The sequence below is a fragment of the Haliaeetus albicilla genome, chromosome Z (genome assembly GCF_947461875.1).
Source record: "Haliaeetus albicilla chromosome Z, bHalAlb1.1, whole genome shotgun sequence".
In the NCBI taxonomy this organism is placed as follows: domain Eukaryota; kingdom Metazoa; phylum Chordata; class Aves; order Accipitriformes; family Accipitridae; genus Haliaeetus; species Haliaeetus albicilla.
Window position 1 is genome coordinate 71,149,106 of NC_091516.1, and position 17,245 is coordinate 71,166,350.

At 44.5% G+C, this 17,245-nt stretch overlaps 1 protein-coding gene across 6 annotated transcripts in view; it reads left to right on the plus strand.

Annotated features, from left to right (window-relative positions):
* Positions 1–258: 258 nt before the first annotated feature.
* The window catches only part of CAST (calpastatin), a 65,380-nt gene continuing 48,393 nt past the window's right edge, over positions 259–17,245 (plus strand). For 2 of the 6 annotated variants that reach the window (XM_069776676.1, XM_069776677.1), the window contains exons 1-3: positions 259–399; positions 5,761–5,826; positions 16,648–16,719. In XM_069776676.1, coding sequence (XP_069632777.1) covers positions 358–399; positions 5,761–5,826; positions 16,648–16,719 — 180 coding nt within the window. In that variant the 5' untranslated portion in view covers positions 259–357. Of the gene's footprint in view, positions 400–586; positions 718–5,760; positions 5,827–16,647; positions 16,720–17,245 lie in introns of those variants that run through there. The other 4 variants (XM_069776675.1, XM_069776678.1, XM_069776679.1 and 1 more) reach the window with 2 other exon arrangements.

Sequence of the window (17,245 nt, forward strand, 5' to 3'; positions counted from 1 at the left end):
CCGTTTTCCGCACGTCATGTGCATTCCCCCCCCGACTTCAACTTCTAAGTAAAGCCACTCTGGTCTCGGGTGAGCGTCGTCGGGCACCGGGGCCCACCGCCTCACGCCCCGTCCCCGCCCGCCTTCAGCCCCGGGCCTGAGCCACAGCCGCCGCCTGCCTCCCGCTTCCCCCACGGGCCCCCCCCCGCCACCCCGGTCCCAGTCCCCGGTCCCGGCCCGGCCCCGGCAGGAAGGGGAGGGACCGCCCGCATTGCGAGAGGCCTTGCGGGCGCTGGGACAGCTCCTCACCGCCACCGGCTGCATACCCCGCGGCAGGAGGGGGGGGGGGGGGGCTAGACGGCAAGGAGCCCCGCCGCCATGTCGCAACCCGGGACGGGGAGGCAGCCGCCCCCCGCCGCGGTAAGATGGGGCAGAGGGAGGGGGGGGGGCTCGGAGGTGGGTGCGTGGGGCGGTGGCGGCCACGCCGAGGCGACGCGTTGCCCCCGGCCGCCCCACGGGCCCCTACGGTGAGGCTGAGGACGCCGCCGCCCCGCTGTGTGTGTGTGTGTGGGGAGCCCGGCGGCGGGAGGCCCGCTGAGGCGGCGGCGGGAGGCCCGCTGAGGCGGCGGGGTGCCGCCCTGGGGTGGAGGCGTCTGCCGGGGCGCGGCCCGGGCCGTGGCGTGGCGGTGAGGAGCTGCGGGCAGCGCCATGGCCTTCGCGCGGTGGTGGTACGCCATGGTAAATAGGGGGTTGCGGGGCAAGGAGGGGGGGGGCTGGACGGTGAGCCTGGGGCAGCCTCGGGGAGCGGGTGGGCTGCGGTGAAGGCTCCCTCCCCTCGGGGGTGTGGAGGCTCGAGGAGCGGTGAGGGAAGGTTTCTGTGGGGAACCGGAGGCGAATCGGCGCTTTTTTTCAAGCGCTCGTGTGGTAAATTAGTCTTTCGGGTTCGGATGAGAACGTGGTGTTCTCGGGGCGTACTTCCAGAATCCCTCTGCGGTCTTTTACAAGCGGCGCCGAAAAACGGGCTTTTTCGTGCTGTTGGCTGTTTTCGTCATCTTCCGAGTCACGCAAGCTCGCCAGCTGATGAAAACTGTACCGCCCGGTGCCAAAACACGGCGATTTTCGACGTCGGGCAGAGTTTGTATGGGATTGTTTCGGCTGTGGGAAGAACCCCGCCGTGCGCCTTTTTTCAGGAGCATATTCTTAACTGCAGGTGGGTGGTGGAGCTGCCAGGAATAGCCGTCGCTTGCTAGAGCAAACCACAGCTCTCTGATGGCTCCGTGCAGTTTGGCTGGACTTGGGTCGCTACCCATTGCTGTGACAAACCTGCGATTGCTTTAAAAAGTCTTCTTTGTAATTTATTAGTCATAGGAGGAAATGGTCTCTCTACGGAGTGGTGAAAAAAAGGTTTGCATAAAGTTTTTCAGAAAGTGTGCATTGTGTAAGGTGCCTTTCAGGGAAAACATCACTTTAATGTATTTCCTAAATATATAAAACTAGGGAGATGGAATCTGCTGAACTTTTAGCTGTACTTTTAAATTGCTCTAAGTAGCTTGGATCAGTGTTTAGTAATCTTTTCAAGTATCATGCATTGTGTCAAGTCAAATCAGTGATACAGCGTGGTGGACGTGACACAAAGTCACAGGGAAGAAATTTGGGAATTGCTGCATTACGTGATGACACAAATGTTAAAGGCCTTGGTAGTCCTGGGTCACTGAATCCAGGGTAGGAAAAGACACTAGGACAATGTGATTCTCTCTGATCAGGTAGGGAAACCTCTCCTCCACAGGCTCCGTTGGAAACCCTTTGTTACAGTTGTTGGCAGCAGTGTAGGACCTGCTGGCCTCCACGTGAGACTGGAGTCCTCCCTTGTCCAGTGCATGTGCATCACACAGGGTGGTCTCTGCCTGGAAGACCTTACGGTCTAAAGGATGAGTAAGCAAAGCAGAAAAGGTGGGAGAGAGGAACAGATGCAAAAGAGGTTCACCGGTTGCTCTACCAAGGTTTTTACTGGCTGGTTTGTTCAAAGCAGAATGGGATGGCTGTAAGAAGAACCTAATTTTCACCTTTCCATTACTTGCATTGCTTAGTGGTAGTTCCCCAATACCCCTTTCCATCTGGCAGTTCTCTGAGCAGCATCAAAGATCTCCATCTTCTTCCCAATTTCAACTGAAAACAGAAGGTCAGATTCCTATCCACATAAAATGACATGTCTCCTTTAATATCTGTAATGCAAAGTTGCTTGACTTCAGCTGAGAATCTTGCAGGGAGACTTCCCTTCTCACCCAGTTACCAAGCATGTCGTCACTGCAGTCCTCTGAGATGCTGCGCAGTGGCTTTGAACCAAAGGCTTATTAATGCTGGTGGGGCTCCTGAGGTCTAGGAGGAATTTCTTGAAGCAAGACCTTTAGTTGAGGTCTGATTTTTGGAAGCGTGGGCTGAGAATGTGGTTGTGTGTTCAACTGTTAGTATTTTGCTCTGTGCTTTTCACCTAGACCAGTTACTTTCTGGTTTACAAATCAGAAGTTAAAGGTGTGTCTATAAAACAATAGTGTCGTGACATTTGCGGGACATTTGTAGGACACAGTGAAGATCTCAGGATAAACTTTCTTATTCGTGATACTTCGTTGTGTATTTTGTGAAGCTGGGATTATGGGTGGGTTTGCATGTTTTGTTTTTAGTTAGTAAAGTTGGAAAATATCTTTGGCCAACTTAACAACTGTAAGGAATTGTTGTTAGCTCATTAGTTAAACTAGAAATGTAACTTCAGCTGTACGCCCACTGTTTGTGTGACAGAGCTGGAGCTGCTCCTGTCCACTGGCTTGGTTATGGATATGTTTTTTTGGCATTGTAAGGAAAGATGAGCAGAAAAAGGAGAGAGCACCCAAAGGAAAGGTAGACTCTCATCCACTTGGGAATGTAAAGGAGCAATGCATGCACACTATCCCAGAAAACCTGAGTTTAGTCTCTGGCTAAGCAGATTGATTTCTTGGCTTTATTTTATTTATGTATTTATTTTTTTACTAGAAGGTTCGGTGCTTGGAAATACAGAGCAGAAAAGAGCTGTGGAAGGGCATTTTTGAAACAGGGTCCCTTCTCATACCTAAAGCATCAGCCGTTCAGGGAAACAGCATGGTCTTCTCAGAAGGTGTATTAGGAAGTTGTGCTTTCCAAGGTTACCTCCTCAGGATGGCAGACTTTCAAGTGAGGTAATACTTTCATAGGCTGTTTTATAATCTGAGGCCAGAGAGTGTCAGCGCTTAATGTGTACACACTGCATGACTCCAACTCATGGGTTAAAAAATTACTTTGGTTGAGCCATACGCGCTTTGCTCCCACAGTTCACATAAACAGTATTTGGCCTTTAAGTCAAAGTCTCGTTATTATAGGTGCTGTTTGACATAGCCTTCTGGAGGGAAGACAGCATGCATTTAATCTCTCTCCAACTTGAGTTTAGGGGTGGCAAAGTTGTGGTCCTTGTCCTGGTCCATTCCTTCTCCTCTCTGACCAGTGAAGCTGCCCTGGGGTCCCTCAGGGACGTGGAGTTGATATTCTACTGGAAGGGTGGTTGAAGGAATCCTGCCAGCCCCCTTGTCCTGCCCTCTGCAGGCAGCACAGGCTGCTGTACCTGACTGCCTGGTCTGGGGATGTGAAAACAGAAGAGTCTGCCAAGGCGGGCAAATGTAGAAGCTTTGACACCCACAAGGAGATGCTCCAAGCTCCATCCACCAGCGGGGACACAGCGTATCCCCTTCCTCATAATCCTGGGACTGGGTGCCCTATTGATGCCGTGTCCTGCCTGGTACGGGTTTCCTTGGTGTGAAGATGATGAGACAGACTTAGGGAGGAAGAGTAACACCAGATTTGGGCCCGGTAAAAGTCTGGCATGCTCAGTAGGAGCTAAGTAAGGCTCCTGTACTCAGTGTCTTGGTTTAATAAAAGAAAAAAAATTAAAATCTGGGCTTTAATTGGCATTGCTGTTTTTAAAGCTATGTCCAAATTGGAAGAAGCAAATGAATAAAAGCAATAAAATACAAGCAATGCACATAAAGTTGTGCTTGCTTTATTAGCTGAATTGCCTGAATTCAGGGCAGCGCTTGGCTTGGTTTTTAGACTGCTGTGATGCCAAGGGTATCCATTTAGGAAGAGAGCCTGGCCTACACAACAGAGTTTTGCTGGGCAGGTGCTGTAGCTCCTGAGCCTGGCTCTGGAGATACAATTTTGTCAGCAAGAGCACGCTCGCTGACGTTGCTTTTACTGGTATGTATGTGGTGTGCTTTTATTGTAGCAGTAAAAACCACAGATAACTGGGTTAATTGTGTCTATACTGAAAGTGCTATTATGGGGCAGTGAATCAATTCATCTCTCACCTGAAAAGACAAACTTGCGGGGCTTGTTATTCCTCTGAAGAGGCACAACTGGAATATGAGAATAGCATTTTCAATTTTAAAACTTGTCAAGTATCTTAGTGATGCCCAAATTAATTTTAAAAACTTGAATTACTAGAGGCTGTCTAACACAATTTTTAAAATTTTTGTCATGTAACACCAAAATGGAAACAGATTAGAGACGTGCTGGTTTTTTTAGTTTTAGTTTTATTTGTTCATTCAGCTATAGTATTTTCCCAGCCTGTCTGCTGATGTGCTTGAACACATTCCTGTTGAAGATAGTGCAGTGATACATGGATCATTACTTTCTCCCTATAGCCATGTAAAGAAAAATCCATAGGAGCTCATTACTGTAATGGCTTAGCAAACTTTACCTCCTGCTGCTCAGCCCTCAAAACAGAAGGGGATAAATGGGTCTCAAATCATCTCCTGTCTTTACTTAAAACAAATCAGACATGAATCCTCGTTCCCAGATGTCTCAGTTGCTGTGGGAAGTTACACTAGCTGAGATATTAGATAATAGATATATTATGTTGACTTTTCTACTCATGGTAAAATTTCTTGCTTTTTTTTTTTTAATTCTAAAGATTAAACAATATGCTTTTGAAAAAGATTTTTTTGAGGGACCGTGTTCACCACTTTTCAGAGATGCAGAGAGTAAAATATGTGCTGGATGCCAGCATGCATGCTGAACGAACTGCGTCTTTCTGTACATTGCCACGCATGGGGAGCAAATGGGATTGCACATCAGATTAGATGAAAACAAGAGGTTTAAAGTCTTGGAGGGGGAGAAAGATGCAAGGGGTTTGGGGAACCTGGAAGAACTGTATTTCCTGAAGTGCACCTGTGCCTGAACTGTTACAGCATTTATTTTTTATATATCAGCAGCAGAATTCTAGAAATTGTAGTAACAGCTTTCTTCCAGGTAACGAGGGCTGGGCATAATGAGCATTTTAATGTGTCTGAGGAAAGTTCAAATGTCGGAGTGGGTGTTCATGATTGCGCATGTCGTGTTGGTCTCTGAGAGCTGTTGAGTTTCTGCTGAAGCCTGTGGCACTGACAGTGTTTCTGAAGCAAGTATTCGGAAAGTGCTGTGCTGGTGAGGAATGAGTTGATAAGCTTAACATCTTCTAGAACTTTGCACAAGAACAATCATGTTATTAGGTGTAGTGCCCTGGAAGTCATGACTTTACGACTGTGATTTCACTTGAAGGAATCCAGCAGGTCATTTAGAAATCCTGTCCATTAGTGAGAAGGGAAGCTTAAAATGTTCCCTTCTGTCGTATCGTGGTAGGTGAAAGGAATCACATGTGCACTAAGATGTTTGTGAATTTCCCTACATAGAACGTATAATTTAAGATCTTAATAACTACACATCTATTTTCTCTACTTACAGCATGGTGACAAGAAGGCAAGTGGAGCTTCTTCCAAATCGGGAGAGAAAAAAGCAGAAGCGGCAGAGGTAAATTCAAGTGTTTTAACATATTGAGAAGAAAAGTTGGTCATGAATTTCCTCCTATACAGATTTTTGTCTTTTGCTATCAAAAGTGCTAGTTTTCAGGTAATTAACTGGTGACTATATTCACTCATTGTTCATTCCAGGAATGTACAGTTTTTGTCTTGTGCTGCTGTGCAGCCTACTGAAAATATTTCTTTGCTCTGTTCATCCTTTCACAAATAGTTCATGTTAGTATTGGTGGAAGAGATCTCAGTGGATGTGTCTGTTCTGCAGTGCAGGTACGCTGTGGGACACATCTGATGGTCCTTGTTTTTCAACTGTCCAGAAGTATGGATGAAGTGAGTGCGCTGTGATGCTTCCCACCTTGTCTGCATCCTGGCTTTTCTTCCAAAGATACAAATCCAAATTCATACGTAGATGTTGCGTGTCTGGGCCATCTCCTGACACACTTGCAAATATGCGGTCAGTGCTTTATGTTAGAAAAAACACTTATTTTTCAAGATGCTGCCTCCTCAGGAACTGGTATTTACTCCTGGGTTATAACATTGAGCTTACACAAGCAACTTTATAGTCTGAGCATAGCGGCTATTGTTGACAATCAGAAGCCTTGTGGGTTGCAGGCAGTGTTAGGATCAGTACTTGGAAGGGTCACCTCTCTCCCAGCAGCTGCAAGCCCTGTTAGCCACTTGGGGGTAGGTCCTTGTGTGCGACAGTGAGTCAGGCTGGTGTCGCAAAGAGGAGGTGCTGGTACTGGTCATTAATTAGTTCCCCAACAGCCTCTGCTATTGCAAGCAGGAGCAGTGCTCCCCCAAGGAATGCTGACAGCAGATTCAGAATAAGAAGGAACTCCTAGAAGGTTCTGATACTATTTGTCCACTTGTTGGCTTCAAATGTCAATCAGTGGTATGGGGAAGCCAGAAGTAGGTGTGCCTGATACTTTGTTCATAGCAGAAGCTGTTTGGAAAATAAACTTTGTCTAAGCTGTAGTGTGTTTAACTGCACTGCAAATCAAGGCCAGTGAGTGCTTTTATTACTGTCCTCTGAAGTAGATGATTAAAGCAATTACCTTTCTTTCCTGTCCAAATACCAAGGAAGGCTTGTCTAGCCTGGGAACATGTTCCTCCTTTTCTCTGTAGACAGTTTAGTTTTTTCTTAAATAGCATTGTTGTTTTATACATTCTTAGTTCAATGCCAAATTCTTTGCACATTGTTTCTCTTAATATAGAAGTGCTGACTTCTTTGTGGGAAGTGTGGGAGTTGAAGCCTGTGGTACGGGTTGTGGAGTTACTGTTTCTGACCTCTCATTGAGAAGATCTGTTTCTAGCTAGCAAAAGAAGGCTGTTACTAAGTTTATTGTCCTGATGGTTTTGCTTTTTGAGTCCTTAGAGTACTGTGTGTGTGTTTCCTCTTGTGAATTTCTTTGTATATTTGACTTGTTCCATTGACTCTACAATGCTTAAAAGTGAAGGTAGATCATAACACTTCTCCTTAGGGCCATTGAACAGCATTAGCTCCACCGTGGTTCACATCTACCTCCAGAACACTCTGATTTTTTAAGCAGTTGAGGTAGCAACTCAGAATCTTTGTACAGCTTTCCCAAGAGTCTGCAATGTTATATTTTTGTTTAAAAGTCAGGGGTTATTCCTGTAGTCTTCAATTTTTGAACCTGAAAATTATAATCTATCTGTAGATAGCTGTGGACAACCTTGTCTAAAATATTGAGTTTGTTCACCTCCCTACTAGAAAAGGTTTGGTAATGCATTATAAAAATGACAAGGAAATACAAAGGTCTTTGAAGAGTTCATATTCATATTGAAGGGAAAATTGGAAAAGCCCATATGCTCATTTAGCTAAAAATAACAATAAACGACTCTGTCTCTCAGATTCTTTGTGTATACAGTCCTGAAGGAGTGAGAGAAGAAGAGTAAAGCTTTGAAAAGTACAGGTACAAAAGGTGTGACACAGATTTGAGTAGGAGATGCTAATTAGCCATGACATCAAGGAGAGCAATAAGTACTGTTAAGGAGTAGAATAGGCTTCTTAAACCTTTCCTTCTTGGAGACATAAAAGTAGATTGAAAAGAACACAGCAGGTTTACTGTAAACAGGAACCTGCTTGGTAAGACATGCATGTGTACAGAGGTACTGAGAAGATTAAATGGCTCCATAAGATTTTTTCCATTTCTAGCATCATAATACAGTACAATAAAATAATGCTTTAAAAGAGTTAGGAGTTACCAGTGTGAATATGATCTATTTAATAACACTGTAGTTTTGGAATTACATGTAATCATAGCAGGAAGTATGTGCACTTTATCTATCAAGTACCAAGAGACATTACTTCCTAAGATTGTTTCTTCAGGAAGTACTTACTTTTTAAGTTTGCAGTGACTTACGGCTTAACTATCACACAGTACTTTCATCCTTAGATCTTAAAGCATTGTATAAAGGAGACTAGATGCATTACCTGAGTGACATAGATAAAATGTGGGGAAGGGGAGACGCTGAAGCACAGAGATGGACTCGCCTTACTTAGGGTCACCCAGCTGCTCAGTAGGAGAGAAAAGAAACCAGGTCACCAGGTACCAGGCTGGTGCATGCAGCTGCGTGATAAACAGCATCCTCAAAGCTCAGAGGGGAAGCCATGTGCTCACTGAAGGCAGTGAGCCTTTCCCTGTGAATCATGGAGCAGCCTTCCCTTCCTGCGTGGTGTCAGTAGTGTAGCTGGCAGCTGTGGCTTGTATCTACTCCTCACTTAAAAATGAAGCTTCTAAAATCCATTGTGTTGTACTACACTGGAGTGGCTGACAATGAATTCACACAGCTAGAGCTTGCTGACTGGCTGGTAGAGACAGGCATCAGGTGAGTTAAGCAGCTGTTTCCAGCAACCTCCGTTCTGCTTGATGGCTGTCTAGCTTGGAAAGTAAAGGATGCACACAAGTCCTTCCCTGCTGCTCTTCCCAAGGGTCCACATTCACCTCTTCTGCTCAGTGGCCAGAAACATAAAGCTTGCCACAGCACTAAGGTTCCAAGTCTTCCTTCTAGAATGCTAAATTTAGTCTGTTCAGTTTCTGAAAACAAGAACTAAGATGTGGCCTTAAGGCTATATACCCATTTTACTTTAACCCTTCAGAGTAGCCTATGGTAGTTACTTGGAAGCATGTCGGTTATGCTAATATTCAGTGCCATTGCATCCAGCACAGGAGAGAAGTATCATGGAATGGTTTGGTAAGGACAGGACTGTCATATTCTGCTTTTCAGGGCCATGTCCCTCTTGGAAAGATTGATCTCCTCCATTACTTTATATATGTTATCAAAGGAAAGGAAAGAGCAACTGATATCATCTACCTGGACTTGTGCAAAGCATTTTGACACTGTCCTGCATGACATCCTTGTCTCTAAATTGAAGAGGCATGGATTTGATGGATGGACCGCTTGGTGGATAAGGAGTTGGCTGGATGATCGCACTCAAAGAGTTGCGGTCAACCGCTCAATGTCCAAGTGGAGACCAGCGATGAGTGACGTTCCTCAGGGGTCGGTATTGGGACTTGTAATCCAAGTAAGGTTTCACAGTACGTTGCAAAAACCCCTCTACTCTGCTCTTGTGAGACCCCACCTGGAGTACTGTGTTCAGCTCTGGGACCCCCACCAGAAGAAGGACATGGACCTGTTGGAACAAGTCCAGAGGAGGGCCGTGAAGATGATCAGGGGGCTAGAGCACCTCTCTGATGAAGGCAGGCTGAGAGAGTTGGGGTTTTTCATCCTGGAGAAGAGAAGGCTCTGGGGAGACCTTACAGTAGCCTTCCAGTACCTAAAGGGGGCCTACAAGAAAGCTGGAGAGGGACTTTTTACAAGGGCATGTAGCGATAGGACAAGGGGTAATGGCTTTAAACTGAAAGAGGGTAGATTTAGATTAATCTAAGGAAGAAGTTCTTTACTGTGAGGGTGGTGAGGCACTGGAACAGGTTGCCCAGAGAGGTTATGGATGCCCCATCCCTGGCAGTGTTCAAGGCCAGGTTGGATGGGGCTTTAAGCAACCTGGTCTAGTGGAAGGTGTCCCTGCCGATGGCAGGGGGGTTGGAACTAGATGATCTTTTAAGGTCCCTTCCAACCCAAACCCTTCTATGACACTGAAATCCAGTTTACCTCATTTCAGCATTGCCACTCAAGCTTCAAGTCTAGACAGACTGCGGGAGCTACTTGCCACAGGAATGGTCAGCTTTAGGCTGAGATACACATAATCTGTCAGTATGATGATGAGCAACTGAATGTATCTGTACATGGTGTCTTGTGGAAGTAGGCAGATTTGCTGGAGGGACAGAGTTGGAAGCTGCAGATGTGTTAGAATATGTAACCAAAAGAAGATACAGGCAGTTCTCTATCAGTGTAATGGACAGTGAAAGTGTCCACGTGTTATGGTTGTATTGGGCACTGCTCAAGGACAAAGGTTCAAGTCACAGGGATATACCATAACTCCTTATGTCTTCATTTTCAGAACCTTAGATTTGTTGAATTCACATTCTAAGGAGAATCAGACAGGTTTTGAGAATCTAAATCAGCTTTAATGAAACATTTTCATTCCTTGTGGATGTGCTTATGGTAGATGTTAACAGAAAAGAATTGATCGTTGTTGGAATTGGTGGTTGCTCTTGCCCTTGAAGCTGTTGCATATGTTTGCAGCTGGGATGCACCTGCCATCCAGTAAAAGTGAGTGATGTGCTGCTATTTTCCAGTATCTGTCTCTCTGTTTTCTCACTGTGTTTTGACATCATGGTCCTGAGTCAACATATTTGTACCATGCCACTGCAAAGTGAATGAAATAGCAAATTTCCTTTTTTCTCCTTCCCTCCTGATGTTCCAAGGCTTTTAGCAATTTGTATGTAAAGTGTTAGGATGTGAGAGACAGCTGTGGTGGTTTTCCTTTACCCCTCATCTTGACATCTTCAGCTTACGTGTGCCCCTCCACCAATTTCATATCACTGCAGATTTTGTATACCATCAAGGCATTAGTGCTCTAGAAGCTTTTGGATGCTAAAATATAAATACTTTCACGGGGAGATGGGATGAAATCACTGAAGAGAAACCCAGGACAGTTTATAAAATACACTGAAATTAAGAAGTCCCTGAGCCACAAATTGTTTGAATCCGTGAGAGTATTTAGAAGGAGTATCAACATGTACCTGATGTATTTCTACATCACTGTACTGTTTTGTATCTGCTGTTGGCTACTGCTAGAGACAGGGAAATGGGGTAAGTGAAATTTTGGCCGGACTCAGCAAGGCAGGTCTTGTGTCATAATGAGTTGCATGGTCCTGCTGTCCTGTTCTTGAACGCCATGTTCAGTATTGCTCCTCAGAGGGCTGCCCTTGGGGGCACAGTATGCTTTAGTATATAACCATGTGTGTAATTTGCAAGATCAATGCAAACCAAACGTTGCCACTGTGTGTGATTCTGCTCTGAAAACCCCCTACTCTGTTTTGAATTGATTCATGCTTGTGTTATTAACTGCACGTAATCTGGAAAGACCTATCCTCTTTTTACTGTTATAGAGGGGAATACCCCGGAGAGCTTCTGTATCAGTTTAAAAGTCCGGCCTGTGGATTGCTGGTATGAATGTAAAAATGTGATATTAAAAGGAAGACGGAGCCGTATTGTCTAGGAATTTGAAGCCCCAGCTTAGAGTGGAGCCAAGTTTTACCAGATATGGTATGAAACGACCCTCCCTAACACACCCTGCCATGTCGAGTCATGCTTTACAGCATGTACTATGTGCTGCTTGCCCAGCTCATTATTCATAACAGGAAATACATTCTTTACTTTGAAGGGATGACAGTGATAATTGGTGCTGAAGCATATTGTCCTTATAGAATTGATTCTTTGCCCTGACATCAGGATTTCTGTGATAGTTTTTAATCCTGACGCTTGTTGTGTAGGATTCCTTATCTAGAAAAAGCATTAAGAGTTACTCAGAGTCCAGGGGCATAATGCTGAGTAAAGACATTGTGACTGGTAAAATGCATTGGGGTGCCCACTACTGGTCTGAATTATGAAGGTGCATAAGTAACTTTGATTGGAGTGTTTGTGAGGTTACTTTCTAGTTTGGTACCAAATCATTCATTTTAAACTGCATTGTTTGTTTGTGTTTTTTTCCCCCTGCACCACGGGCTGGGGGGGCTGGTGGGGGTGTCCACCCTCTCGGCCCGGACATGCCAGGGGCACCTGGTGGCCGCAGGGTTTCTTCTGCCATCCTTGGTGGAGGTGTGGAGGGCTTCTGAGGACTACAGCACTGGCCGTACTTGCCTGTTTTCCTTTTCTGTTTTTGTTCTTCTTTGGCTGAGGTGCAAAAAGTAGTTGAAAAATAGCATTATTTCAATTAAGCTTTGGTACTCTTTGGGATCTGTTATGATGCGAGGCTCTTCCCACCATAGGAAGAAATAGAGTGTGATTGCTGCTCAAGCAATTCTTGAATGAATGATTGAAAGGTAGAGGCTGAAGTGCTGCTTATGGTTGTCAAAAGCATTTCCAGAACAGAGATTGCATGTTCTTTCCTCATGTGATTTTTTTTTTTTCCCCCACCTATGTGAATGCATGTACCATATGCATTCTCATTGCAGTATTAAAACAAACACTTGAATATTACAGTCCGAAATGAACATTTAATCTGTATTTCTAGACACCAGTCTTACTGAGTGACTTCCCTTGGAAAATCTACATATCAAAGGGACATGTATTTTATTTGCCCTTTATTAAACATGAGGGAATTAATATTCAACTATGAAACAGTGTTTCGGCTTTTTGTTTTGAAGCACTGCTAATAATGAAAAGTAGATTATAAGTACCTGTATGCCACAGCTTTTACTCCTTCACACACAATTCTATACAGGCTTTTGATTCTTCTAATTCATTTCATAAAGAAGATATGCTTTGGTAATTCATTAGCTCTGTTATTACCAGGTTGGGAAGCGAGGCGCGGGTACAGCTGCAATGTGATTCTTCAGCTGATTGTGTCTGAGACTGTCACAGAGAAAAAATACTCTACCACTTCTTGTAGGGGGAGAAGATGGGAACAGCTCTGATGGATTTGTTGATAAAGGGTGCCAGAGCTAGTTTGCCTGGAGGGAGCATTGTGGAGAGGATGCTGGGAAGCACATAACATCATTATTTTAATAAGCGTAAAAGAAGGATGAACCAAGCAAGATGTGGCCAATTTTTCTGCTTTTACAGATGTATTAGGGGGGTAGATACCAAAGAAGTTAGTGTTGGAAGATGACCCTGGAAACTAAAATGTATTACTCTACTTAGCCTATCGTGGTCAGTATTCGGTAAAGAATACTGATCTGATGTGGTGGCTTAACTTTCCACATAGCTTATCTCCAGGTAGTCTCTCTGTACTCCAGAGGAGAATTTATTTGCTTCTTTTTCTTCTCTCTCTCCTACCTTTATTGCTGTACCACTTACCATAAAACAGAGAAACATTTGCATTAACAATTTTTTTCTTTATACTGTTTAATTGATTAACATAAGCTCATGCACAGAACAAGGATTTATTTCACTCTTTTAGGTTTTTTTCTAGTTTAGACTAGGGGGAGAAAAAAAGGCTAGCCTTGTGCCTGAAATTTTTTAATATATTGGCAGGTGTCATAAAAACTCCTTCTGCAAAACAGTACTTTATTTGTGGATTTTCAGAGCATCATAGTTATGTTAGACATAGTCTTAGGTACCAAAGGTAAGTCCTGAACACCATGAACCATGAGGTCCTGAACCAAAGGCTGAGCCTAAGGTGGAAATCGGTTGCTGTGGTACTGAAGGCATACCCAGAATACCGATTGCTCTTCAGAGGTCTGCTCTTTTTCGACAACTTTTTTCTTCTTTTATTCTTGAAAATGGAAGGGTAGCATTTAAAATTTTGCGTTCCTTCAGCAACTTAGTAACTTATTTAAAAGTTGAAGCATTTGTGGATAATGCTTATTACTGAGTCTTTAATGCACTACATCAGAGGTAAAACCCAAGGCGCTCTGCATCTCGGTACTGTTGCTACAATATTGTAATGCTTCACACCTCCATTACCTGCCTTCAGGAGCATTGCCACTTAGGGCTGGAAGACTGCTGCTTTCTTAAGGGAATTTAAAATGTTCATTGTAATGGGGGTTGAAGGGTATGTGGAAGGAGAGTGCTCCTTTAAGGGTATCTGGCCAAAGGAGCCATTAGAAGAAAATACTGAGACAAACCTGACCGACATATGATAAGGGAGGCTATGATAAGAATAAACCTGGACAGTGGCACTAGTTGGACGTGTGGAGAGTGAGGATGTTTATCTTCTCAGCTGGGAGCATAAGGAAAGGGAGGGAGACAGATGGGCAGAGACATAAAACCTGAGCAATTAGTGTCAACGAAGGCAACAGCCAGAAGCAAACCTGGTCAGTGGCAGTAGTGGATGGGCTCTTGAGTAACTGCAGCAAACCGGGACTTTGCAACTGGTGAGGTTGGGAAATGCGAGGGTCCAGGGTGTTGAAAGGGGTCAGTGGGATGGTGCCAGCTGATGGGGGGGGGTGTGCGTCGGGTGTGCGTGTGTATCCACCAGCAAACATGAAGCTGGGCCAGTGGGTGAGTAGGAGTCCCCAGGTCTGGACAGGGGTGCCAGTGTTGTCCCACAAGTGGGGTCGTCTACCCAGTGTGCGAAATGCCAATATACACACAGAGCAGAGGTATTTTATTCCAATTCATGTTTGTGCAAAGATGGGGGCTAGGTGGTAATCCACAAAACTAGCACACCTCGTGTAAATGGGCAAGCAATTTATACAGTTCAGTTATACATATTCAGTTTCCAAAGTTCTTCCCCAAAACTGTTACTGGTAGTCGCTTATCTAGTACAGTTTCTATTGGGTTAAAGTTTCCCTGCTTCTAATTAAAGATACAGTGTTCTTTTATTCTACAGCGCACGCTCAAGGAGGGGGGGGTAAGTCTTTTGGTCTTGAATTGAGTCAGTGGTCTGATCTCCCCCTGCTGCCTTTACCTTTCCTCCAGTTATCTAAGATTTTTTTTTTGCTGACTTCATGCCTATTAGCAATTATTCAACTTTTAGGTGCCTCCTGGGGTGGGATGTTCCCTTCTTATCAGTCTTTTAGTTCTCCTTCAGGGGCACAGTCGTTAGCAAGGCATGCCTTGTGTATGCAAAGGATATCTTATTTTGAAAGACCTTTGTGGTCTTCTCAAGTACATCACTTCTCAAGTACATCACCCGGGGGACAGAGGGGCCATGCCAGTGCACAGGGGAACACACGACTGTGCCTGTGCTTGTGACCCCAGAGGGTGCCGAGTGTGTGCTTGCACTAGTGACCTCCTGCCTCTGCCAGGCCCAGAGGAGGGGACGTGGCTGTGGGTGCTGGTGTGTGATGTGGGTCCTGTGTAGGGGTGCTGCTGACAGCGGCGTAGCTGGCTGTGTCAGTGTCCTGTGTGTGTGTCTGGGATTTGTGCTCAGCTTTGCCAGGCGCTGGGCTGGGCTCCAGCAGCTGGGCAGGTTGGTACTGGGTGGTACTGGTCTGTAGTGGCAAGCACTGGGCTTCAGCAGCGGTGCAGGAGGGTCCTGGGCTGGAGCATCTGGTGGAGGTAGCTGTGCTCCTAACATCCCTTTAACAGGAAAAATCACTATTCCACTTGGGTTTTGCAACATACTGTGAAATCTTACCTGGATGTCTTTGCTTCCGGTGTGGCCAATACTAAGTGTAAAATCCTTGATGTAAATATCCCAGTTCGTGCCAGTCTCCGCTGTTGGGCCATGTTTTTGTTATGTAAATGGCCACGGAAGGTGGCCCACTGCCCCAGGTTCTGACTGGAGGTTGACTGTTGAATCTGCAGCTTTGTTTATTCGAGGTGCTCTCCTGGTTTTGGAGCTAAATCAGAAAGAGAACAGGAGGTGGAATTACCTTAATGACAGAGGTCTCTGAGTCTCCCAGTCTGTAACAGTACCTAGTCTCCCATCAATTGCAAACTGGTGCTTCTGACTTTGCATGCAAGTTTGCTGATTGAATCTCTCATCATTCTGCAGACTTCCCTGCTTGTAGAGAATAATTAAAGTGTGAACGCTTTAGTTGTGTTGTGAATCTTGAGCTTCCACTTAGCAGAGAAAATGAATAGGTCTTACCCATCTGCTGCCTCCAAAAATCTGATGCTATTTGCTGTGTTCATTACTAACAGCTTATTTTCCCAGTCTTCATTAGATGTGATTTCAGCAATTGCTGAGTTTTTGCAGTGGTATTTATTGGTACTTGATAATAATGGCATTGCATTGGTCGAAAACTAGAGGTTCAAAGGGGGCGTAATGGTTTTGTTTCAGTTGCAAGAGTATCTATTAACTAGAAAAGCCATCATTTTGCCCTTAGCTTTGTATCTTTACTTCCCTGCCTGAGGTGTAATGTTAACCTTCTGTGTTGCCATTCAAGTTATATCCCTACAGCAATAGCTTTCCCATCTTACTTTCATTGAAACTTTTCATTGAAGTATATATGGTTACTGTTGCTTTAAATTAAACAGAGTTGCTCTGCCACAGGAAATTGCACAGATTTATATATTGTCCATAAAACAGTACAAGAGGACTCAGCCTATTGTGGGCTGGGCAAAACTGTCGGAAATGAGTCTATGTGAATTAAAGTTACATAGGAGAATTAATTTTTGGATTACTTGCTTTGCATAAAATGTTCTAATGGACTTTTTTTAGTGTACCTTTTTTCTATACTGGGAGTTTTGGGGGGGTTTACAGTTTTACTTGGCTTTTCATTTTCTTCATCAACAATTCTGATGTTTATTATGTCTTTCTTTTATTTTGTAGAAGAAACCAGCAAGTGCTAATGTCAGCCAACCCCCCAAAACACAGACAAGTGGAGCACCTTCTGCTGTTAAGGTAATGCATACTTAAGGAAGTGCTCTCTTTTAAAAGTGAAAGGGGTATGGTATGACTTCATCCCGTGCAATGGGATAGAAAATGGGTTTGCCAGCATTCAGCAACACTATGATGCTCTTCATGTCTTGCTAGAAATTGTAGTGAATTGAAATGAAAGAGGAACGTAGATCAGCAGAATGCCAGCATGGACTTCTTGAGGAAATAGACTTGGTAACACTCCCCCATTTCACATGTTCTTGTTAGTCTCCTAGTTATTTTAAAAAATCCTGGTCCCATTTATATCAGTGGCAAACTTCATTTGACTGATGGGGGTATGGTTCTTTTTTGAACCTTAGGTATTGTTTGTATGTTGGGATTCTGTTTACTCGGCAGGACCTGATGAGATCCAAGCACCAATAAGTGTCTTTGCTTTCATAGCACCTGGAGCAGTTCAGTCCTTCAGGAAGTTAGTGTAAGAGGTGTTATAAAGATCACTTGCATATTGGAGTGCAGTTGATGCTCCATGAAGAGAAGTGGGGATCACATT